The 26,271-nt window shown below is 40.1% G+C and overlaps 1 protein-coding gene across 1 annotated transcript; it reads left to right on the forward strand.

Moving 5' to 3' along the window:
* Positions 1-2,867: 2,867 nt before the first annotated feature.
* Positions 2,868-25,599, forward strand: CIAO2B (cytosolic iron-sulfur assembly component 2B). The gene is made up of 6 exons (XM_030196109.1): positions 2,868-3,038; positions 4,068-4,213; positions 17,153-17,232; positions 17,471-17,596; positions 18,017-18,062; positions 24,455-25,599. The coding sequence occupies exons 2-6, from the start codon at positions 4,087-4,089 to the stop codon at positions 24,550-24,552; spliced, it is 477 nt and encodes a 158-aa protein (XP_030051969.1). The 5' UTR covers positions 2,868-3,038; positions 4,068-4,086; the 3' UTR covers positions 24,553-25,599.
* The last annotated feature ends 672 nt before the right edge of the window (positions 25,600-26,271 follow it).

A 26,271-nucleotide genomic window follows, 5' to 3' on the forward strand; every position in this document is an offset into this window, starting at 1 on the left:
AAGGCCTTTACTCCTTAGTAGTAATTTCCATCTCCAAGGGGGGGAATCTGTAGGAGTATTTGCTGTGATCTCACCCACCCTGTGTGCATATGAGAGCACCTTTACAGCCAAAATGGACGCTGCAACCTTTCACCTATATGTCTGACTACCAACTGTGCAGAAGTCAGAATTTCAGCTTGTAATAGATTTACTGAAGCCTGCACCACCTCCAAGGTCACTCTGTATCGGGGGAGAATGCATGTCCCTGAGGGAGAGAGAGTGAGAGAGAGCTTACGAGATAAGACGGACAAAGGAAGCTTCATACAGATGCTGGGAGTACATGGTGGGATTATTTCTGATTGGCTCCCAGAAAACTGATTGATCTGAGAAGCGGGAACAGAAAGAGACTAGTTCCTGAGAGAAGGAGAGAGAAGAACAGAAGAACAGAAGAGGAGAACACTTGCATTTCTGCAAACACCTGATTTACCTGAGAGACTTACTGATAATACCTGGCAAAGCTTTTCCCCAGATTACAGCTGTCTACAGGATCTATACTGAGTCTGTATCATCTGTGGCTGATCAAGACAAGTGCATCACCTGAGCTTGTGGGACCTCGCTGAGACATTCGGCTGAGGTATCGGAAGGAATCTGATCTGGTAACCGGGACGGTGAGATCATAGTTTACTTCCTTCAGGCTGGGTTAGATAATTAGTCTGTGCTCGGACCCAACAGATGTGTGACGTCAGGATTTATGATCTCTAGTTGCTGTTAGCCTAGTATAAGATTTGTGTGGTAATCATTAGGATCTTGGTATTGTGTTTATCTGTCATTACAGATTAGCCAATAGGATAATCATAGTTATTCTCTATATTTTGGTATCATTGTGCATGCAATCAGGAATTGCTGATGCTATAAGCTGATAAGAGTTTTCTATATTTTTGTATATAACGCTGTATAAATAAACTAATATATTCCATTGGTCTGTCCGTTATTTTCCATGCAGCTAAGGTTGGGCAGAGGCCACGCCCCCTAGACATAAGCGAGTACATAGGTAGGAATTGGCCTCTTACAGGTGGCAGCCCAAAGGGGGTATGCAGTTACTGGAAACATGGCCCAGATGGTATTGGAAATACATCAGGAGTGTAAAATCCACTCTGGGTTCTGACAGAGCTGCAGGACAGGCATGAAGGTTAAGCATGAGTATTAGCCCGGAGACGTATTATTGCTTATGATCATCTGGAGAGCAATATGAATTACAATTGACTGTAAGGAGACCAACACAGTGGAAACCATCAGTTAAAAGTTAATAAATGTGCCAGTTCTTTTAATCCTCCGAGTGTCCTGTGGTTCCTGAGAGGATGAGCTGACGGGACCAGAGTGAGTAAGTGATAAAAATCTGCAGTGCCTGTTTAGCCCCTTCTAACCAGGATAGTAGGGCCGTGTTACTTAGATACAGGAAAAAAAGATGTTAAATGCTCCCAGTTTCAACCTACTACTTAACATTTCTAGAGCGCTACTAGGGTTACGCAGCGCTGTACAAATTAATAACTAAGGACGGTCCCTGCTCAGAAGAGCTTACAATCTAAAGGACGAAATGTCAAGTTGGGGTAGTCTAGATTTCCTGAGTAGAGGTGTTGTGATTAGGTGCCGAAAGCAACATTGAAGAGGTGGGCTTTGAGCAATGATTTGAAGATGGGTAGGGAGGGGGCCTGGCGTATGGGCTCAGGGAGTTTGTTCCAAGCATGGGGTGAGGCGAGGCAGAAAGGACGGAGCCTAGAGTTGGCGGTGGTGGAGAAGGGTACTGAAAGGAGGGATTTGTCCTGAGAGCGGAGGTCACGGGTAGGGACGTAAGGGGAGATGAGGGTAGAGAGGTAAGGAGGGGCTGCAGATCGAGTGCATTTGTAGGTTAGTAGGAGAAGCTTGAACTGTATGCGGTAGCTGATCGGAAGCCAGTGAAGTGACTTGAGGAGAGGGGTGATATGAGTATATCGGTCAAGATGTCAGCTATCGTTGTCTAGGGTTGGTCCCGGGGTCCACTTCACAGAGGCAGTGGGTTCCCAAAGAATATGCAATCCACACGGATTTGGATATATAAAGTATATTATATTTGCATATATGCATTGGCTCACAGCATTTAGTACAGGTAGCTGGTATATGCCTGTATCTGTGTGTGTTTAAGGAAGAGAGAGAAAGAAGTAGTGCATGCAGAGCCTGGTGTGCTCTGCTTGCAGGGAGAGAGGGCAGAGATGCCCCCGGACAGAGAGCAGTGCCCTGGACAGAGAAAGGGGGGGGGGGGCAGTAGACTCCAAGCTGAGCTCTGTGCTCTGCTGCACAGAGAAAGAGAGAGAGAGAGAGAGAGAGAGAGAGTTTCAACCTAATTAATGTTTTTTTTTAAAAATTGTACTTATAAATAGTAAGTCTGATTGTTAAGTACCTGATTCTCATAACATGATGTCTGTTTTGGTGCCCCACTACTAGGTGAAAACATCTCTGCACGAATACAGGAAGTCCCTATACAAAGCCCCTCCAAATTATTGATTTAAAATGTAGAATAAATTAATACTGTAACCGATGAAACCAATACTTCCTCTTTGTATATTCGTATGCTGCACAAGCCAGCACGTTTGAAAACATAAGTGAGATTAAATAAAATGCTACCAACAATAAAGAACGACAACGAGGATGCGACAGCTTATAAATTGCTTGCTTTGTTTTGAGTATAAATGACGTCCCGTCCCGTCGCCGACGGCTGTGTGTCGGCAGGGGGGGAAAAGAAACAAAGGCGATCCTAAGTGGCTTCAACGTTTTGACGTCATCCCGTCTCCTGTTTTTCTTCAACCTCCTTGGTTCCACCCCCCCCCCCACCCCTCTTCAACGCAACTTCCTCTTTACGGCACAACAACGGCACAGCTACAGGCACAACAACGGATGAGGTCGAGGAAGGGAAGAATTGTGTGTCTGAATTAAGGGGCGGGGCGCCGGAAGAGAGGACTATCTAACAAAAACAACTCTTCCTGGAATCAGTAGTAGTGTGGGTGATTTCTTGAATGCGTTTGAAGGTAGGATGTGGGGGAGTTTGAAATTGAGAAAGAGGTGCCGGATCGCGACGGGGGGGGGGGGGGGGGAGCGTTCCGAATTGGGGAGAGCCGAAGAGATGGCAGACCGCAGGGGCTAGGACGGTTTGGTCGTCTTCCTTCATGCGTATGGAGAGGGGTGCTCGGCGTGTGAGAGAGTATGAGGGCAGTCGAGTGCATGTGATTTGCTATCTGAGGGATATATGGGATAGTAGGCAAGAACTCAGTCTTTTACGTATATACTGCAGTGTGTATGTCTAGTAATAAGACATAATCATCGCCACACTGGGACAGACCAAAGGTCCATGTAGCCCAGCACCCTGTCTCCGACAGTGGCCCATCCAGGTCACAATCACCCGACAAGATCCACGGAGCAAAGCATTTTGCAGTGGTGTTCCTAGGGGGGCTGACACCAGGGGCGGATTGCCGATGTGCCCCGCCCCCCGGGTGCAGCGCGACACCCCCCTGCGAAGGACCCCCCCCGGGTGCACGCCGCTGGGGGGGGGGGGGTGCCACGCGCACCTGTCCTCTGTTTGTTCTATGCTTCTCTGCCCCGGAACAGGTTACTTCCTGTTCCGGGGCAGAGAAGAAGCATGGAACGAACGGACAGGCGCGCGCAGCACCCCCCCCCCCCCCAGCGCCGTGCACCCGGGGTGGACCGCCCCCACCGCCCCCCCCCCCCCAGGAATGCCACTGGCATTTTGTACTGCTTGTCCCAGGAATAGTGGATTTTTCCCTACGTTCCTTTAATAACATTCTATGGCCTTTTCCTTCAGGAAGCCGGCCAAACCTTTCTTAATCTCTGCTATGGAAACAAATAGTACGGATTATGTGTGAGATTGGAGATGGGGGTTGATGAGGACTCAATGAACCTGAATATAGGAGGGAGCTCTGTAGGGATCTAGTGTTAAAAATAAAAAAAAAGTGCAATATGAAGTTTGCAGATAATGGAAAGTGTCTTTGCAGGGGCTTTTGAGAGATCTGTGTAAGACTGGGGGCTTTTTTCCTTCTTAGGAGGGTCTGGCTGGAGAACATGGTGGGAGGAAACCAGCTGGAGAATGCCAATCCTCTGATTTACCAGCGCTCTGGGGACCGGCAGGTGACAGCTCAGGATGAAGATGAGGATATCCCAGATAAAATAGATGACCGTGAAATTTTTGATATCCTTTTCCTGCGCAGCCCTGGAGGCTGTGTGCGAGAACCAGGAGGTATTTCCCAGGAGGGCATCAAATGTTATGTTATATATTCTGAATCTATATTCAACCCAGTTTCTGTTTTGGATGTTATTTTAATCTGATCTTCACATCAGTGTTCTTCTTTTCTCTTTCCGCTGGGAATAGATAAAGGCTGGATTCTTTGGACCCTATGCATTCCACCTTAAATTTTGCCTGACTATTGGCAGATCCAGAGGATTTGGCTTTTAGTTTTGCAATAGTATCTGGTTAGAAGTCTAAACGGAGGCTTTTTGCCAGATAAAAAATTAGGACCTTGTTGCTTAGTCATTGTAATCACTGCTATTCACAGAATGTTTACCCAAGTATCCTCTGGTTCTTGATGGAGTCGCCAGAGCTGCACTGTATCCTCCAAGAGGGTTTCAGAGGATCTGGCTCTCTTTTCTGCTTGTAGTATACCCAAGTGTCCTCTGGATCCCCATATGGCTTTTAAAAAGTGGAAAATATTGGATCCAGAGGACTCGCCTTCCTTTTCTTCTTTGTGCTTCTGATCACTTTAAAACATCCTCCAGATCCCTGTGTGGCTTTTAAAGCAGGGGCGTGGCTATAGCCCAAGGTGGGGCCACGGTGGACTGGGCCTCTGGTTGGCTGGACAAAGTCTTCAGCTAGCAGGGGTTGGGGTTCATCCGCCAGCCAAGGTATTTGCAGCAGCGGCACTTCAGCTGGTGGGGGTTGGGGACCCCTGTGACAAATACAGAAGAAACCAGTCTTCGCAAAAACAACAATAATAAACAAAAACAGCGAAGATGACTCAAAATAGCAATAAAGTGAATAAATGGAAAAGAAGATGAAAACAGGAAAAAACCAAAAAATGTACAACGAAAAAATGTAGAAGTGGCAAAAATATACACATAAAATAAAAGGAAGAAAAAAGAAGAAAAAAACAAAATATGTGTATAAACAAAATCAAAAATCAGAAAAGGACGACACAAGAATAATACAAAAAATGATGAATAATTAAGATAATTTATTAAGGTGATATGACTCGACACAGCTGTGTTTCGGCCCAACCGGCCTGCATCAGGAGTCTAAATAAAACAAATTTAATTTAATTTAAAACATCTCAATTTTTATCTCTTGAACTATAAATTAATATATAATGGAAACAAACAACAAACAATGAAGAAACAAATATATTACAATAAATAGTCCATTTCTCTTATATTATTTTTTTAAAAGGTTAAAATCAATGTTATGACAAAGAGATACGTGAATAAATTACATACTTGTTAAAAACTGTAGAGAAATTATATATATATATCTCCAGAACTCAATTTTCATTTTATCTAACAGTAAATCGCGTGTCATTAGTGAGAATTAATTAGTTATATAAAAGACAGAATTTCTGCAAGTATTAAGACTTAAATGTATATATACATATGATATGATGCAAATTAATAATCATTGTGAAGTTAAATTATTAAAAATGAACAAAGTTATATATAGTCTTAATATTACAATACATATTCAAAAGAAGAAGATTTTTAAAAAAATTTTTTACCTGTTACACCATGTGTGTATTCTCTGGCAATCTGAATTCTTGCAGGGAAATCAATAAAATTTTATTCAACAACACTCTACCTTTATAAAGGCTGTGTGTGTAATTTGACAACAATCTATATGATAAAAAAGGAGAGAATATGTCAACTATAGAGATAGATGTTCTAAATCTTACTATAGTTCTTTTTATTTCTTTTTGTGAATCGTATATTATCTTAAACATAATTCTATTTATTAGGAAATACATATATTTGTAATAATGGCAGGGAACGATGTTACTGTAACATATACAACAGGAGTCTAAGAAACGGAGTGTTGTGTCTGCAGATAAAAATCTTGTGAGGATCGTTTACATTATCTTTAGGCAGAACAATGATATGATGTTTTGTAATAATAACGGAACACGATGTTTCTTATAACATAGATAACAGGTGTCTTGAAGACAAAGTAATCTATCCACAAAAAACTTGTAGATATTACTTGTAGCGTCTTCCAACTGAATCTAGCTGTTACGGATCTAATAGTAGAACAAAAATTGTGAATAATGAAGATTTTTTCTTTATTGAACTGCATGAAGTGTAATATTTATAGAGAGATCTGATCACTGGAATTTAAATAAAAATGGCTGCTATGGTAAATACTATGAATATAGTTTTGATTTCTTACCGTAATAAAGAATTCTAGTGTGAAAAATGTAGTTATATCTTGTGGAGCAGAGATTCCACGCTGCTGGCGTTCACTGGCAATCAATTTAAATGACGTGTGTATTTTCCTTTATAGAGATTTGACCACTTCTGAAAACGTCACTGTTTACGTCATATCCGCATTTTTTGAAGTGTCTATTCCCGCCAAAAGTGAACTGTAGCCTATCCATGTCACTTCCTATACCTTGACTCACTTAAGTAATGATATATATTGCCTCAATCAAATCACAGATGATTACAAATGTAAATTCTTTTCGTATAATCAAGATGGAACACAAATGATGAAGTAGACTCGTTAAAGTATTATAAATTATTTATTAAATAAGTACTTGTATTGTGCAATACCTTTAGGTTGTGAAGTTGATAATTTAATAATTAAATAATTAAACGAAATGATTATACTCATAATTGAGCAGTCAATTTAGCAATTTTGAAGATTGGACGTCATTGAAAGTTTCAACCATAATGTGTGGCTTTGAATAAAGCGAACATTGACTAACTCGATGAGATAAGATTAGGCTGCATTACGTATCTTTTATTGGTTTAATATCTGTAACGATTCTTCTTATGTAGTTAACTACAAATCAACACATTATGTTTATATAAAAACATTCGATGTAGTCCAAAATGTACAATTACCGATATATATTTTTTTTAAAAAAATAATGCATTGTGAGGTTGATGTAAATATATCGTTGTTTATTTAAAAAAACTTAAAAATGTTAATCTGGAAAGTGAATGGAAGATTACTGCTCATTAAATTTAACGTGAAGACTTTATGTAGTTTTTAGATGTTCTAACGAGCTAAAATGTGTATAAGAGTGTTGTATATTATCTAACTAGAAAACTGCAATATGTTGACGAAATCAAGATGTGTTGGTAATTTTGAAATCAATTGTATGGATAAACAAAATTAAAAATCTTTTGTATTGCTCTTGTAAAAACTTCAATAGTAATAATTTAAATATTATAACCATCAAGTACTAATGAAATATAATATTATAATCTTGTACTTTTAATAATCAAATTTGTTGATAAACAATATTACAAAATCTTTTATGTTACTCTTAAGCAACTTCAATAGTAATAGTTTAAATATTGTAACCATACAATACTAATAAAATATGAAATATTGTAATCTTGTATTTGTGTAAATAGAATTTGAACAGGTGTTAATGAACAACATATTAAATTAAAAACAAAAATGATACGGGGAATAAAAATAATAATAAAAAATAAAAAATAAAAAATAAATTAATCTGAATCTTTATGAAAAATATATTATAGTTTATGTATAACAATTAATGTCTGAAATAGATACATACCTCTATAAAACTAATGTAAAATGACAAAAACCTAACAGAAGTGGACCGGGGAACCTAATAGTATGTAACAGTGTGTACTATCACACAAAAGGAATTAAATCTAGTTCCATGTTAAGACCATGTGGTGAGACAGTGTTAAGTGTATAAATGAGACGTTGTTCTTCTTTCAATAAAATATTATCTATATTACCACCTCTCCATTTCTTTTGAATGTGTTTAATGATAAAAAATTTTAAATCATCTATGGTATGTTCTGCCTCATACCAGTGATTGACTAACGGAGCTGTCGTAATGTTTCTACTTATGCAGGACCTATGTTCTATGATCCTTGTTTTAATCATCCTTTTTGTTTTGCCTACATATAGACGGTCACACGGACACTTGATTACATATATGACATGAGTAGTTGTGCAATTTGTGGAATGTTGTAATGAAAAAATCTTTTTGGTCACTGGATGTGTGAAATTCTGTAAAGTAATGCAATGTTTGCACACTGTGCATTTCCCACACGGATAGTGTCCGAAGAATACTGTGTCTCCTAAAGTTTCTTCTGGGAGTGTTGAAGGGACTAAGTGTTCTTTTAAATTTTTGTTTCTTGCATATGCGATGGTAGGACGAGACTCTTTAAAACATGTATGAGTTTCTAAAATGTGCCAATTTTTATGTATGATTTTCCTAATCTGATTTGAAAATGTTGAATATTTTAAAGTACAGATTAATTCTGGAGTTTTCCTCTCTTTTTTGTGAGTGAGTAATTGCTCTCTCTCTTGTATCCTTGCTTTGTTTTTACATTGTTCTACTACTTTAGAAGGATACCCTCTTTGAATAAAACGCTGGGACATCTCTTGTGCATGAAATTCAAAATCTTCGAAAGTTGTACAAAGTCTTCTTAATCTTAAGAATTGAGAATAAGGAAGATTAGTCTTGAGACTTCTATTATGGAAGCTTTGGAAATGCAAATAAGTATTGCGGTCTGTTGGTTTTTTGAAGACTTGTGTAATTAATCTATAAGGAGTTTTAATAATCTGAATATCTAAATATGAAATCTGGCGCATATCATATTGAATCTTGAACTGTAAATGTTGGTCTAGACTATTGATCCAATCATAGAACTCTAAAAGTTGATTTTCATCACCTTCCCATAAGATCAAAATGTCATCTATATACCGCTTATAAAAGATTATTTGGGATGTATAAGGATGGTTCACTAGAAATTTATTTTCAAAATCTGCCACATATAAGTTTGCAACATCCGGAGCCATAGGAGAACCCATTGCTGTGCCTCGTATCTGTTGGTAAATATTGTGTTGAAATTCAAAATAATTTTTAGTTAAGGCATATGTTGCAAAAGCCATAATTAAAAAATTGGGTATTCTCTTTAAAATGGTTCTGTTCTGTAAAGTTTTCTCTATAATTGCTAAACTCTCAAGTTGGGGACCCCTGCCAGCCAAGATGTTACAGTAGCTGCGGTGGGGCAGCGACCAAAATGTGCTCCCCACCTTGGGCTATGGCCACGCCCCTGCTTTAAAAGCCACACAGGGATCTGGAGGATGCTTGGGCAAACTGATGGCAGAGAAGAAAAGGGAGCCAGATCCTACTCAGAGGATCCAGTGTAACTCCAGCTGCTTGATTTGGATCCGGAGGCTGCTTGGGTAAACTGATTTTAGACAAAAAAAAGAGCTAGATCCCTTGTATCCTGTGTTTTTTCATTGGGAGGATGCGGCACAGCTCCAGCAGCTTTTAAGAAGGAAGGCATAGGATCCAGAGGATCTGGCTTTTACCTGTTTCTTCCTCCTGCTGCTGAGCTGCTGACAGAGGGGTGGTAATCCTCCTGGTGGAGAGATGCAGTATGAATTTACACTCAAACGTGTGAAGCAATTCCTCCTAAGGGAAACATTTTGCAACCTGATACAATCAATGGTACTAAGCCACTTAGATTACTGCAATGGAATTTATGCGGGATGTAAAGAACAAACCTTAAAGAAAGTTCAGACCGCTCAAAATACGGCAGCTAGGCTTATATTTGGTAAAATGCGATTTGAAAGCGCAAAACCCCTCCGCGAAAAACTACACTGGCTCCCAGTCAAAGAACGTATTACCTTCAAAATCTGCATCCTGGTTCACAAAATCATCTACGGAGAAGCCCCGAGTTACATGACTGACTTGATCGACTTACCAATTAGAAATACATCCGAATCAACATGATCTTATCTAAATCTGCACTACCCGAGCTGCAAAGGACTTTAAATACAAAACAACTTACGCATCTAGTTTTTCCTACATAAGCATACAATTGTGGAACGCATTACCAAAAGCCTTGAAAACGACGTACGACCACCTAAACTTCTGGAAATCATTAAAAACCAACCTGTTTAAAAAGGCATACCCTACCGATCCAACTTAAATGCCTAATCTCTGCAACACAACCAAACTAAAGCACGTAATGGACATAACACAACTCTTCCGTTCTCCGATCTCCTAATGTGGCTGTGCCACGTGAACTTGATTTTACCACAACATCACCCTGTATTTGTTCACACCGGAGCCTGCAAAGGCCTCTCCGGTACTATGTAAGCCACATTGAGCCTACAAATAGGAGGGGAAATGAGGGATACAAATGTAACAAATAAGTAAATAAAATACAAGGAAAAGGCTAGGACTCGGTAGCATGATGAGCCTTCAGAAACAGTCCATAACGTTTCCTTCTGTTTTTAGAGAATTGTAGTTCTGACTTTATGCATATTATGAATGTGCACCTCTAAGGCCAAAGCAAGGCGTGAGAATGACCAATGCGATAATTCAGGTTAAAAAGCACAAGTCTATAATACGCATATATGTAGTACAATAAAAGATGGCGTTTGCTGGATTATTGCATTGGCCATTCCTACTTCTTGCTTAGGCTTAGTTGATTTCTTGTGGAATTGTTTGGTTTTCCCTCTTTTTGGTGTGCTCTTCTAAAAACATTCTAGGGGTCTTTTACTAAAGATTAGCTCAAGTTATTTGCAGCAGGGCCCATAGGTGAATGGGAGCATCAGAAAAACTCATTTGGCTTTTGCAACTATATATATATACAAGACGTATGAGGAGAGACTTGCTGACCTGAACAGGTATACCCTGGAGGAAAGGAGAAACGGGTGATATGATACAGATGTCCAAATATTTGAAAGGTATTAATCCGCAAACAAACCTTTTCCGGAGATGGGAAGGCGGTAGAACTAGAGGACATGAAATGAGATTGAAGGGGGGCAGACTCAAGAAAAATGTCAGGAAGTATTTTTTCACGGAGAGAGTGGTGGATACTTGGAATGCCCTGCCATGGGAGGTGGTGGAGATGAAAATGGTAACGGAATTCAAACATGCGTGGGATAAACATAAAGGAATCCTGTTCAGAAGGAATGGATCCTCAGAAGCTTAGCCAAGATTGGGTGGCAGAGCCGGTGGTGGGAGGCAGGGCTGGTGGTTGGGAGGCGGGGCTAGCACTGGGCAAAACTTCTATGGTCTGTGCCCTGAAAAATGGCAGATACAAATCAAGATAAGGTATACACACAAAGTAGCACTTATGAGTTTATCTTGTAGGGCAGACTGGATGGACCGTGCAGGTCTTTTTCTGCCGTCATCTACTATGTTACTATGTAGTTATTCTGGTAAACTGCTCGGTTCTAGTGAGCTAGATTGCTGCTCACCACATCTGCACCATCTTCCTTGACAGGAAACAACAGGGCAAGTGATCTGCAAACTCCAAAATGATGGCAAAAACATGCAGACCTGATGAGAAAGTCAAACCAGATGTTTATTAAAATAATATAAATTCAAACTGCTTGACATAGGTGTGTTTTACTCACATTGGGGCTGCGTCAGGGGCTCTATGTGGTGGTAGCAAAAAGTGTATCACCACAACGGTTTGACTGCAACAGGTGTTTCTTCTTTGTTTAAGTAGCAACCATCATACGTATGAAGTCGTGGAAAACACAAAAAGTAAAACTCTGGATTCTGGGCAACAGCCGTGTAGATGAACAGGAACAATGGGAAAAGTCAGAGCCCACCAAGGATGCCTGTTGAGCATCGCAGAGCAGAAGAGGGAAAATGTGGCAGGCTTACGAGTTATCAAATCTGGTTTCCTATCCCTTGTAGATTCCGCTTATAATCGATTAGTGTGGTATTTTCATATGCTGGTCCTGTGAGACTCAGACTCATGACTGTCTTCTGGCCTCCTGCTGGGCCTTTCAAGAAGGGCTAGAGGACCATCGGGGAGATGCCAAATATTCACAAGGTGCATTTTATATTTTATGTATGTTTCTTGGTATTTCAATGCATCTGTTACATGATACCATAATGTGGATTTATTATGATTTAGTATTTTCTTTTCATATACATTTGTGTATATTGACCCCTGAGGCAGGTGGCTGTATCTACTGTGTCGGGTCTTCTTGTTTTGGTACTTGAATAAATATGCTTTGATCTACATCTCCCTGGTGGAATGGTCATTGTGTCATCCTCTACTCCTGCTTTGGCTTCTTTGTTTGGATCTTCATAGAGGGTGTCTTCCTGCTTCAGCTACAGACTCTAGTCCATAAAGCTTTCAGTTGTGTCTTAGAAAGGCCGTCCTCTAAATCATCCTCCCAAACCCTCTTAAGAACATCACATGCTTATCTGGAACTGAGCTTTATCCTTTTATATTCAGTAGACACCTCAGGTGAATCTATAAGAACAGAACAAAAATACTGAACTCAGAGGTTGGGATCGCTGACTAGGCATCTACTTTCGAACATTGTAAATAGTATCTCAATTGCAACTGCTGATGATAATAGTTACACTGTAAATCATACTCCGTAAGTGCTTCATACAGTTTAAATTTACCACCATTCAAAAGCTGGTGTACATACCAAATACCCCTATCCTGCCATTGATCCCAACTAAACACTTTATCTTGCATTCTCAAGTCAGGGTTGAATTAAAGGGAAATAGACTACATATCAGGCCAAGATAATTTTCAAACATTTGGCCATACACCATAGTACTTTTGATTTAGCAAGTATAATTGGAAAATGAGGCCCACATTTTTGAGCTTGAGCCAAGACCAAGCTACATGAAGGAAAGGGACTTGCTAGAGCTCTTTCTAACTGTAACCATCTTGGTCCAATCCATCAATGCTATTTGTAAACCATGTAGCTGTAACGGCCATCAGATAAGAATAGAGGTACAACTTAAAATCTGGAAAATTAACTCCACCCCTTTCTTTAACCTATTGCAAATTTGCGCTGTTCTAGGTATCTTATTGCACCACAGAAATTTAGAAAATTAATCCTCTACTAGCTCTACCCGGCCACGCGTTGCTGTAGCTCAGTCTGGTTAAATGGAAAAGAAAGAAAAGAGGAAGCGCACTTTTCTAATATGTTTAATTTCACAGTGCTTGTGGGTATACAATATTTTTTGTTGTTCCATTGTGTGTGCAGAGATAGAGATTGTCTGGTTTGCCGACTGTAGAACATGCAACATATCCATGTGAGAAGCAATCCGTGTGTAGATGTAAACGGGTGAATTCTAAAGATTGGCCCTGAGCTTTGTTGATGGTGATTGCAAACGCCAATCGAATTGGGAATTGCAATCTGTTAAATTGAAATGGCATATCTGTTGGAATCATAGGAATGCGAGGAATGAGGACATGTTCGCCTTTGAAAGGTCCTGTCAAGATTGTTGCTTGTACAACATTGCTCATTAATTTTTTTACTGCAAGCCGCGTGCAGTTGCAAAGCTTTGGCTGGTTGATATTTCGCAACATGATAATTGGCACGCCGATTTTCAATTGCAGTACTTGTGGTGGCATCCCTGGCAGATCGAGTGAATTGAAAAAGTCTGTTGGATAATTAAGCGCTTCATCTGCTTCCAGAACAGTGTTGACAGACTTGTATGTGAGTGGCTCGCTTGGAATGTTAGACTGAATAATATTGTTCAGTTCGTAGACGTCTTTGTTCTTGACCACAAGAATAGCTTGTTCACTCAGCGAATCGTGATCCTTATAATTGGTTTAAATATTGGGAAATACTTTTTCAACCAATTCTTTTGAGGTCACTAAATTGCAGAAGTTATGAGGCAATGAAATTCGTCCTGAGGTCAGATCAACCGGCACCTTTCCGTTCCCAATTTTCAGCAATTGATTTGAGAATATCTGAGCTGATTGATCGTTTTGGAGCTGGATATGCATATTTGTAGTTAAGTTTAACGGCTTTACGTGTTGCCACAAAGTAGAGTATTTTAGGCAAGCATTTATTTCGTCCGCTGGTGTCGATCGAGGAACTACAGGTAATGTTTCCCTGAAATCTCCTGCAAGCAATATTAATGTGTTCCCAAATGGTCTGATGTTTCCATGCAAATCTTGCAATGATCGATCAAGAGCCTCGAGCGATGTTTTTCGCTGTGCTGTTTCCTCGGCACGTATTTGAGCCATTCTTTGTCTGTTTCGCTCATTCGCTGATGCCCGTTCTTCCTCAGTTTGATTTGCAATTGTAGGTATATAAAAACACGCGCAAATTTGAATTCAACGTTGGTTGAAATTTCAAAGCAATTGGTGAAGAACTTTCGGAGATTTAAGCCACTCTCAGCCTGTCGCATTGATTCTGTTGAGAATGAAGCAGATGTGAAGCTGTAGAACGCGATCGCCGTGCTCGCAACCATGCATCGTCAAGTCTGGCTGCACGTCGCTCTGCTGCTTCCTCGGCATGTATTTGAGCCATTCTTTGTGTGTTTTGCTCGTTCGCTGATGGCCGTTCTTCCTCAGTTTGATTTGCAATTACTTGTCGCACTGCGCTATAGAAATAAGTAGTAGTGGTAAGGAAGTGTTAATGGTATCCAGGTGTCAACAAAATAATCACTTAGCTTCTCTCATTGGCAAGACAATTTATAATCATTCAACACCGGGAAGCCATTGACTTCAGCTGTGTCCTGAAACCATAAACCTCCGCCAAATCGCAGACAGCGGGATCCCGTTTCACTTCTGCCTCAGGAGGAAATATCCACATTTTACTACTACTACTACTACTTACCATTTCTATATTGCTACTAGACGTACGCAGTGCTGTACATTTGAACATGAAGAGACAGTCCCTGCTCGAAAGAGCTTACAGTCTAATTAGGACAGACAAACAGGACAAACAAGAGATAAGGGAATATTAAAGTGAGGATGATAAAATAAGGGTTCTGAACAAGTGAATAAGGGCTAGGAGTTAAAAGCAGCATCAAAAAGGTGGTTTTTTAGCTTAGATTTGAAGACGGCCTGAGATGGAGCTTGACGTACCGGCTCAGGAAGTCTATTCCAGGCATATGGTGTAGCAAGATAAAAGCAACGGAGTCTGGAGTTAGCAGTGGAGGAGAAGGGTGCAGATAAGAGAGATTTACCCAGTGAACGGAGTTCCCGGGGAGGAATGTAGGGAGAGATGAGAGCGGAGAGGTACTGAGGAGCTGCAGAGTGAATGCACTTATAGGTCAATAAGAGGAGTTTGAACTGTATGCGGAAACGGATAGGAAGCCAGTGAAGTGACTTGAGGAGAGGGCTAATATGAGCATAACGACACTGGCGGAATAATCATCGTGCAGCAGAATTTTGAACAGTGAAGAGGAGAGAGATGGATAAGTGGGAGACCTGTGAGAAGCAAGTTGCAATAGTCTAAGCGAGAGGTGATGTGTGGATGAGGGTTCTGGTAGTGTGCTCAGAAAGGAAAGGGCGAATTTTGGTGATACTATAGAGAAAGAAACGACAGGGTTTAGCAGTCTGTTGAATATGTGCAGAGTTCAAGTATCTTGGATAGGAAAGGGAGGAGAGAGATGGGGCGATAGTTGGAAGCTAATATAATTCCAAGGGACAGACGGCCCCCATCTGGACCAATATTCAGAAGAACGTATTTAGCATCTGCTGATGAAACATATTGAAAATGTCTAATCACTGCAGCATTATATAGATAGTGACATATAGATAAAAAGATGTCTTAAACTACGTAGTTATGTATAAAGGGTAGTTTACATGGGGCTTTTCATTTAGGCACTAAGATCATAGAATTAGGGGGATAGAGATTAAATATCACTGCTGTTTGTGTAACTGTTGGTAGTGTCTGCTGTATACCTATATTCAGCACTATTTTCTATCTTTATAGTGTCACTGATTATGTAAATATTCATATTCAGCAGATTGCCAAAACCTGTTGTTTCTTTCTCTATAATATTAACAAATTTCGCCCTTTCCTCTCCGAGGACGCTACCAAAACCTTTACCCACACCCTTATCACCTCTCGCCTAGACTACAGCAATTTGCTTTTCGCTGGTCTTCCGCTCAGCCATCTATCTCCTCTTCAATCTGTCCAAAACTCTGCTGCACGTCTTATATTCCGCCAGAGTCGCTATACTCACGTTAACCCTCTCCTCAAGTCGCTTCACTGGCTCCCTATCCACTTCCGCATACGGTTCAAACTTCTCCTTTTGACCTACAAGTGCATCCACTCCGCAGCTCCTCAGTACCTTTCCGCTCTCATCTCTCCCTACACTCCTCCCCGTGAACTCCGTTCGCTGGGTAAATGTCTCCTGTCGTCCCCCTTCTCCCCCACTGCTAACTCCCGGCTCCGTTCCTTCTATCTCGCTGCTCCCTATGCCTGGAATAGACTCCCTGAGCCAGTACGTCAGACTCAGTCTCTGGCTGTCTTCAAGTCTAGGCTTAAAGCCCACCTCTTCGCTACTGCTTTAGACTCCTAACCATGACTCTCTTACTCAACACCCTCACTTATCACCCCTACCACTGCAATTTCCCCACCCCTAGCTGTCTGTTCGTCTGTCCAATTTAGATTGTAAGCTCTGTTGAGCAGGGACTGTCTTTTCATGTTAATTTGTACAGCGCTGCGTAAGTCTAGTAGCGCTATAGAAATGTTTAGTAGTAGTAGTAAATTGTTTTAATATGCCACAGCTAACATTAAAAAAAAAAAAAGTGCAGTTTCCGTCATTACTAACTCCATCAATATTAACTCAACCAAAATTTTGTCTTTGGAATCACTTGCATGCAGGAAGGAACAGGAGATGTCCGTGGAAGCAGCAAAAGAAAACCCCTAATTCTGATTTTGTCTGAGGATCTCGCTTACATTTTCTTAACTTGCCTCTGAATGTGAATTTACTAATGCTGAGATTTGCTTCTCTGTTTGCTTTCATTATAAGCTGCTCTGATACCCAGGGAGAAAGGAGGGATATCGAGTAACAAAAGGAAATCTTTAGCATTCTGTAAGAGACATGGTTTGGAGCACTTATTAATGCCTCTCATTTTCCATCTTGCCGATTGCTGCTATTGATTTTCCTTTACATTCCACATCTCATTCGTTCAATCAATGATCCGGAGCATCCTCTTAGTTTGGAAGAATTAAATGTTGTTGAACAAGTTAGAGTAAAAGTAAGTTTTGTGTGCTTGTGGTTTTTTTTTTTCTTAAATTCATTTTTTGAAGAAGCCATTTCCCTAATGGATGTAAGTTTATGTGACACATAGAGTAATATGCTCACTTGGGGCACCAAAAGATTGTGGTATTCAGCCATAGTGAAGTGAGAGGCTGGAAAGTAATTGATGCAGTTGAGCGCTTTCCTGTTTCGCTGGGAATAAAAGGCAGTGTCTTTTTCTTGTGCATTTTCAACAGGTGAATGATGGTGAAAGTACAGTGGCAGTGGAGTTCACGCCTACGATTCCTCACTGCAGTATGGCTACACTAATTGGCCTCTCTATAAAAGTGAAACTACTCCGGTCGCTGCCAGAAAGATTTAAGGTGAGAGGGTCCTAAACACCAGAAACTGCCTTTTATAATAATCAGTCATTCTGTTGCATCCTGCATATACCTTGTGTTTAGTGCACAGGCCTGGGAGACAGGAATACCCTTGTGATTAGTAGGGTCTAGGCTGGGCTTCATTTTTTTTTTCTTTTTGTTTGATGACCTTGGATGAACCCTCAGTCCTTTGTATCACAGCACTGTACTTGATGAATGCAGACTTACTGATTTGTAATAAAGTAAATGAATGAATGAATGCAAACTGTTATTGATTTGTAATAAAACAAACAAATCCTCCAGCCCTGTAGCAGTTACTTTGCATTTCCTACAGATAGCTCATATTTAGTGATGGCTTTTACACTTTTTTTTTTTTTGTGGCCATTTTTTCTGTACAGACTTTAACTGTGGTCTTGATTTCAGGTGGATGTTCATATAACACCAGGTACACACGCTTCGGAACACGCAGGTGAGCATATCAAGGACAGCAGTGCACGGAGAAATAGCAGTTTTGACTTGCAGGGCGGTCAAGCCTGGTGTGTAGTATAATATAGGCAAGTAATTGAATTATAGAAGAATTTTAGTATTTGTAAAATAGTATGACCTGCAGTGAGCATAGTAACAATATTGTCAGAATACAATTGAGCAATCCGTTCATTCCAAGTTCTGATTTGGCAAGTAGAAGGAGATGCACTTACATTTTTGTGTGTTGAGGGGCAATTGTCAGAGATTTTTTAGGGGAAAATATTGACCATAGGAGGAGGATGGAAACAAAACATGGATGTTTGACAAGTGGAGGAGTGGCCTATTGGTTAGGGTGGTGGACTTTGGTCCTGAGGAACTGAGTTCGATTCCCGACACAGGCAGCTCCTTGTGACTCTGGGCAAGTCACTTAACCCTCCATTGCCCACCGCATAGAGCCTGCCATGAGTGGGAAAGCGCGGGGTACAAATGTAACAAAAATAAAAAGTAGTTGGGAACTAAGGCCAGTGCTGAACCTATCTGTACTGTCTGAGTCCCGCAAATGGCAAAAGACAGATGAAGATCAAGTGTGCATATTGTATATTATTTTATTGTCGTATGTTACAGGCAAGGGTGCTGTGCATCTTAAGGGAGAGTGGAATACATCTTAATGTTGAGATTAGCAATTTTAAATAGTTAGCAATACTTTTGGTTATAAAATATTGTCCCGAGGACCGCATCATGTTTAACTACCTATATGTGGTTGGCATAATAGCAAATTGCCAACCAGTGGTTAAGCATGAATGGCTGTAACCTGCACAGTGGCGGGTGCAGCTTCCCCTTTGTTGGACAGACTAGATGCTTTGTGTGGGTCTTTATCTGCTGTCATTTATTGTGTAGCCCTACAATAAAGAAGAGAGACAGTACTAGGGAGTGAGTAAGCTTTGTGGGAGGCTGAAAATTAGCTTTTAAATGTGTAAGACTTGTGACCATGGCAGGTGGAGATTTCTTCTCAGTACTTTTTGCCAACCCCTAAGTACTCTCCTATATTCCACATCTTTCTGCTGTCTGGAATTGATGCTGATGGTTTAACGAATACCTTGTGCAGCTGGAGGTCTTAGTCTGGAACAGATGTTGAGAAGCGGTACACAGCAGGATTGGAACCTGCTGGTTGCTGAGGAGTGGGGTGCATAGTTAGCATACTCATGGCCAGTTGCCTTTGCTCCCCTAGGTGTGTCCAACTTTCTACGCTACAACATTGTACAGATGCAGTGGTGTCTAAGAAAGCAAATAGAATGTTAGGAATTATTAGGAAAGGAATAGAAAACAAAAATGAGAATGTTATAATGCCTTTGTATCGCTCCATGGTGCAATTGCACCTTGTATACTGTGTGTGCAATTCTGGTCACCCCATCTCAAGAAAGATATAGTGGAATTAGAAAAAGTACAGAGAAGGTTGACGAAAATTGTAAAGGGGATGGGACAACTTCCCTATGAGGAAAGGCTAAAGAGGCTAGGGCTCTTCAGCTTGGAGAGGAGAAGGCTGGGGGGAGGGTGGCGATAAATGTCTATAAAATACTGAATGGGGTGGAATGGGTAGACGTGAATCGCTTATTTACTCTTTCCAAAAATACAAGAACCAGGGGGCACTTAGTGAAGCTACTAAGTAGTAAATTTAAAACAAATTGGAGAAAATATTTCTTCACTCAGTGGGCCTTTTACAAAGGCGCGCTAGCGTTTTTAGCATGCGCTAAACACGAGGAACGTCCATATATTCCTATGGGCGTCTCTAGTGTTTAGCATGTGCTAAAAACGCTAGCACACCTTTGTAAAATACCCCCTCAATGTGTAATTTAACTCTGGAATTCATTGCCAGAGAATGTGGTAAAAGCAGTTAGCAGGATTTAAAACAGGTTTGGATAATTTCCTGAAAGAAAAGTCCATAAGCCATTATTAAGATGAACTTGGGAAAATCCACTGCTTATTTCTAGGATAAGAAGCATAAAAGCTGTTTTACTGTTTTGGGATCTTGCCAGGTACTTGTGACCTGGATTGGCTACTGTTGGAAACAGGATACTGGGGCTTGATGGACCTTTGGTCTATCCCAGTATGGCAACGCTTATGTTCTTAGGTTGCTCACTTTAAAAAAAGCACACATTCATCCAGTGAATTTGAAAAAAAAAGCAGATGACTAGTCTTAGTTTAGTTCAGTGTATTCTGAATTTGTTTTTTTGTTTTGCTAAGCGATTGTGTATTTAACTGATAGGTCATTGTTAACAACATGTAGCTCCAGTTTGGTAATTTCACTTCTAATTGTGTTAACTTATTTCCTTTACAGTATGCTATGATGATGGATCTAAGTATATAAATGTTGCCAATACTGAGACAGACCAAAGGTCCATCAAGCCCATTATCCTGTTTCCAACTGTGGCCAATCCAAGTCGCAAGTACCTGGCAGATCCCAAAAGAGTAAAACAGATTTTATGCTGCTTATCCTAGAAATACTGTCAAAAATTAATGGGCACTTCTCTACTGAAGAATAAAACTCAAAACTAATAAAATAGTAGAGGATACACAAGAAATGCAATATGTCACAATCTTATACGTGGGTAAGTCTCATATATGCTTGACGGCTAATGTCACTTCACTCCTCGGTGAACCTATTGCCGTACAATATTATAATCATAGACTCTTACCCTCCGACCTACCAATGCCTAAGTACTTTACTATTCATTTTTTATTTTTAACATTATGTGTAAAGGTTAGGCAATATGTTACTTATCTGAGCTTGTTTCTAACGGGTGTGCTCACAAACCCCGACAGGTAGCCTGTTTCGCAATTCTTGCTTTGTCAAGGGGGAGCGCTTCACCTCATCTGTCAAAATACAAGCAAATATATCTCAAGACCCTGTAATCATAATGTACTTCTAGCTTTTTCTGTTAATATTGGTCCCAGCCATTAGACTTACGTTCGCTCGTAACAACTCTGGTTTCTTCAACAAGGATCTAAAATGGCGATAGCGTATTTAAATTATTGCCGCCGCCGGAAACAGCTGACAGCTGCATCCGGTGGTGTACAACAACATGCCGATTTACATGTAACAACCCCATTGTACATAAGTGTTTAATCCATTAGGTTCTGTAGTATTTAATTTATGTATCCAAAAAGTTTCTCTTTGTAGAACCTTTCTGTTGTAATCTCCGCCTCTAAATGACGGAAAGACTCGCTCTATAACTGAACATCTTAGCGATTCTATATCATGGGTAAACTGTATGCAGTGCTGTACGAGAGGGGCTCCTAAATTATGTGCTTGGATGCGGGAACGATGTTCCGTCATGCGTGCATGTAGTGACCTAATAGATTTTCCTATATATATTTTGTCACATGGACACCTTATCATATATATAATTCCGAACGTCCTACATGTCGTATGTCCCTTTAAAATGTATTTCTTACCAGCATGTATGAAATTATCTCCCTCTTGGGTAATTATACATGTTTTACAATTCGATTTTTGACACTTAAAATGACCTACTGGTAATGTAGTATCATGGTGTCTGTCTTCTCTCTCCTCCTCAGATAATTTAGCTGGACTTAAAATTTCTTTTAAATTGCTACAGCTCACGAAACTGGCATTATGCAACAACTTCTTTCAGTTTAAAAATGACATCTACTTACAAAAATCTGGAGTAGCAATGGGAGCTGTATTTGCTCCCACATTAGCAAATTTGTTTATGGTGATGTTTGAAGAGAAGTGGTTAAAGAGTTCCCCTTTCCAGACTAAGATTGTGACCTGGAGAAGATATATTGACGATATTTTCGTCATATGGCAAGGAGAAGTACAAGAACTAATGGATTTTCATAATTGGCTGAATCAGTGCCATTCAAGAATCCAATTTACAATCACTTGGTCAGATACTACTATACATTTTTTGGATGTAGAGATTCAATTAACAAATGGACAATTCACAACGAGAGTCTTCACTAAACCAACGGATAGGAACACATTGTTAGATTACAATAGTTGTCATCCTCGAAGTTTACGAGAGAGCCTTCCGTTTTCACAGTTTCTCAGGTTCAGAAGGATTTGCACGAATGAAGAAGATTATACGGCAGAAGCAGAACGCTTCAGCATAAAATTGCAGCAGAGACATTATCCTAAAACTGTCTTGAATCGTGCATATAAAAGAGCCAAATACAACCAGAGAAGTCTTCTGTTACAAGAGAAACGGAGAGAGAGTGAAGATAAACAATTGTTTACTTTTGTGATGAGATATGTTCCAGGCAGTGAAATGGTCAAGAAGATAATCAAGCAACACTGGGATATTATGAAATCCCACCCTTTATTTAGTGACAGTCAACTAAGAACAGCTTTTTCACGTTCCAGCAATTTAAAAGAAATTTTAAGTCCAGCTAAATTATCTGAGGAGGAGAGAGAAGACAGACACCATGATACTACATTACCAGTAGGTCATTTTAAGTGTCAAAAATCGAATTGTAAAACATGTATAATTACCCAAGAGGGAGATAATTTCATACATGCTGGTAAGAAATACATTTTAAAGGGACATACGACATGTAGGACGTTCGGAATTATATATATGATAAGGTGTCCATGTGACAAAATATATATAGGAAAATCTATTAGGTCACTACATGCACGCATGACGGAACATCGTTCCCGCATCCAAGCACATAATTTAGGAGCCCCTCTCGTACAGCACTGCATACAGTTTACCCATGATATAGAATCGCTAAGATGTTCAGTTATAAAGCGAGTCTTTCCGTCATTTAGAGGCGGAGATTACAACAGAAAGGTTCTACAAAGAGAAACTTTTTGGATACATAAATTAAATACTACAGAACCTAATGGATTAAACACTTATGTACAATGGGGTTGTTACATGTAAATCGGCATGTTGTTGTACACCACCGGATGCAGCTGTCAGCTGTTTCCGGCGGCGGCAATAATTTAAATACGCTAGCGCCATTTTAGATCCTTGTTGAAGAAACCAGAGTTGTTACGAGCGAACGTAAGTCTAATGGCTGGGACCAATATTAACAGAAAAAGCTAGAAGTACATTATGATTACAGGGTCTTGAGATATATTTGCTTGTATTTTGACAGATGAGGTGAAGCGCTCCCCCTTGACAAAGCAAGAATTGCGAAACAGGCTACCTGTCGGGGTTTGTGAGCACACCCGTTAGAAACAAGCTCAGATAAGTAACATATTGCCTAACCTTTACACATAATGTTAAAAATAAAAAATGAATAGTAAAGTACTTAGGCATTGGTAGGTCGGAGGGTAAGAGTCTATGATTATAATATTGTACGGCAATAGGTTCACCGAGGAGTGAAGTGACATTAGCCGTCAAGCATATATGAGACTTACCCACGTATAAGATTGTGACATATTGCATTTCTTGTGTATCCTCTACTATTTTTATCCTAGAAATAAGCAGTGGATTTTCCGGTCCATCTTAAATAATGGCTTATGGACTTTTCTCTGTAGGAAATTATGCAAATATTTTTAAACCTTGCTAAGCTAACTGCTTTTACCACATTCTCTGGCAATAGATTCCAGAATTAAATTACTTGTTGAGTGAAGACATATTTTCTCTGATTTGTTTTAAATTTACTACTTAGTAGCTTCATTGCGTGCCCCCTAGTCCTTGTATTCTTGGAAAGAGTAAATAAGCAATTCATGTGTACCCATTCCACCCCATTCTATTTTATAGACCTTTTATCATGTTCTCCAAGCTAAAGAGCCCTAGCCTCTTTAGCTTTTCCTCATTGAGAAGTCTCTCATCGCCTGGGTATTTTTGTTCAATGTGAGGGGTAGGAGGAGGGAAGCTAGCAGTCCCCACTGTACCCACCAGGGGTTTTGTGTTTTTTTGGGGGGGGCCCCCTGGACCTCCAGGCCTTGTGTTTGAGGTGGTTGGGCTTAGGTTTCACAGGCTCAGGAGAAAATTCCAACCCTGTCAAACCTCTTTAGTGGGTCTCCCCCATTCATCCCTTGTTGGCAAATGCTAATGCCTGCTCCGAGCTGGCCTAGGGTTTGCAGTGGGAGCAGCGCCGTTTTTTGGTGCGCTGCCTGCTGATCATTAGGGAAGAATGCGGGAGACCCTCGTTTGCATGCGTTTGCATGAAATTAGCGATCAGAGCCGCAAGTGTGTTGTTTCATGCGCTGGCCAGCTCTGATCATCGGGTGTACGCAAACGTGGGCGCTAATAGGGTGCTATTGATGACTTCTAGCGACTGCCTTTGCTTTTGATCATCTGCCTGCTTGTGTCCTACTTCATTGGTCACTCAGCCTTGGTGATTTGGCTTGAACAATGTCTGCCCCTTTTTGGTACTGAAATGCATGTCCCTTGCTTTCTTTTTAACTTTCTCTTGCAGTAAATAAACAGTTGGCAGACAAGGAACGAGTTGCAGCTGCTCTGGAGAACTCTCACCTACTGGAAGTTGTCAACCAGTGTTTGTCTGCTCGTTCTTAATTGGAGTGGATGGGTGTAGAGATCTTTTGTTTATGGGATTAATTTTTGTTTCTCTTTGAAAGTGATGGCAACTAATATTACTTCAACCTAATAAAGGAGTTTGAGAAATAGTAGTTAGTTTGTGGGTGTCTTACTAAATTATGGTAAGGACTCCAACACGGAAATCCTAAAGATCCAAATAATCAAAATGGAACCTCAGAACTCCTCATAAGGAAAATACAGAAATGTATAAGCGATATCCCTATGCTTTAAGGAGTCAGTTATTATCACTGGTTCCCATAAGGAGGAATAAGAGAAAAAAACCCCCAGATGTAAAGAACTCCTTAAAAATGAGAAAAAACGAATGAGGTGAAAAACTCTTTACCTCCTTATCAATAACCCATAAAAAGACACCAAACTCAAACTAACACAAACTGACCCCAGCCTATATGTGTAGTAAACTACCACGGAAAAATCTCTATTCAAAAAGAGCAGTCCAAAAATAAATGATGGGACTTGTAAAAGACTGAAAAAAGTCCTAAACTGTTGAAAAAAATCCAAACAGTCCCCCTACCACTTGTTGTTACATACAGAGGACAAAAAATCCATCGGAACTTATAGGTAGTTAATACAGCTCCACATCATGTCAAATCCTGGAACTTTTGATGAAAATCTACTTATCTGTCCCATTAGAATTTGCTGCTCCACGCTAGAAGTCCGGGAGTTATACAAAAGCTTAATCAGCAATTGATGTCAACCCTAATATTGATGTCAGCTAATATTACTTGCAATTATGCATTTTAAAGTAAAAATCTGATGTGCTTATTGTTAACATTGCAATATTTGTAGAAGAGACGACCTGCAAAACTGGCAGCATATGAAAGTGCATCTGAAATAAAATGACTGTAATTTAAAAAATGTGTTGTGAATCTGACTTTCTGATCAGTATTTTAAATATTTGCACTTGCCATAAATTTTTGTGTAAGAACCTGTAATTTCTTGATCACTTTTTAAAAATCTGCTGAAGACCGTATACAAGCAAATAAATATGCGAATAAGCTAAAACAATATACAACTATGCATAATATAAAATGCAAAATGAAAGAATTGCTGAAAAATGTATGTGTTTGATTTCACAAACCACATCTATTTGGCTTTTTGTATTTGATTGAACCTCCAAAATAACAATTTCATTTTTGTCTTCATTCTCACACTAACACAAGTGCTGTTTCTATTCAAGGTGTTGCTGAATGCACAGTGTAAGGGAAGATTCAATTTTTACCACACATTCTGCTTCAGTACAATAATGGCATGCAAAGCTCAGGATGTGTGTTTCTTATGTTGCCCATCAGACGATACAAGTATACATAAGCTGAAAGGGTTGAACTTAGGACCGAAAGTGGTGAACTGGATAAGAAACTGGTTGACCGACAGGTGGCAGAGGGTGGTGGTAAATGGAATCCGCTCGGAGGAAAGGAAGGTGAGGAGTGGAGTTCCACAGGGGTCGGTGCTGGGGCCTAATCTGTTTAATGTATTTGTGGGAGATATTGCTGAAGGGTTGGAAGGAAAGGTGTGCCTTTTGCGGATGACACGAAAATAGCCAATAGAGTGGATACCCTGGAGGGAGTAGAAACAATGAGAAGGGATCTCCGAACGTTACAAGAATGGTCGAGGGTCTGGCAGTTAAAATTTAATATTATTACACTTTTCTAGGGCAAAAAAATAATTCCGATTTCTATT

Source organism: Microcaecilia unicolor, chromosome 3, assembly GCF_901765095.1.
Source record: "Microcaecilia unicolor chromosome 3, aMicUni1.1, whole genome shotgun sequence".
Taxonomy (NCBI): Eukaryota; Metazoa; Chordata; class Amphibia; order Gymnophiona; family Siphonopidae; genus Microcaecilia; species Microcaecilia unicolor.

Coding starts and splice junctions, on each gene's coding strand:
- CIAO2B (XM_030196109.1), top strand. CDS start 4,087: ATGGTGGGAGGAAACCAGCTGGAGAATGCCAATCCTCTGATTTACCAG. Junction 4,214..17,152: donor AGATGACCGTGAAATTTTTG/ATATCCTTTTCC, acceptor TTTACATTCCAC/ATCTCATTCGTTCAATCAAT. Junction 17,597..18,016: donor CGCTGCCAGAAAGATTTAAG/GTGAGAGGGTCC, acceptor TCTTGATTTCAG/GTGGATGTTCATATAACACC.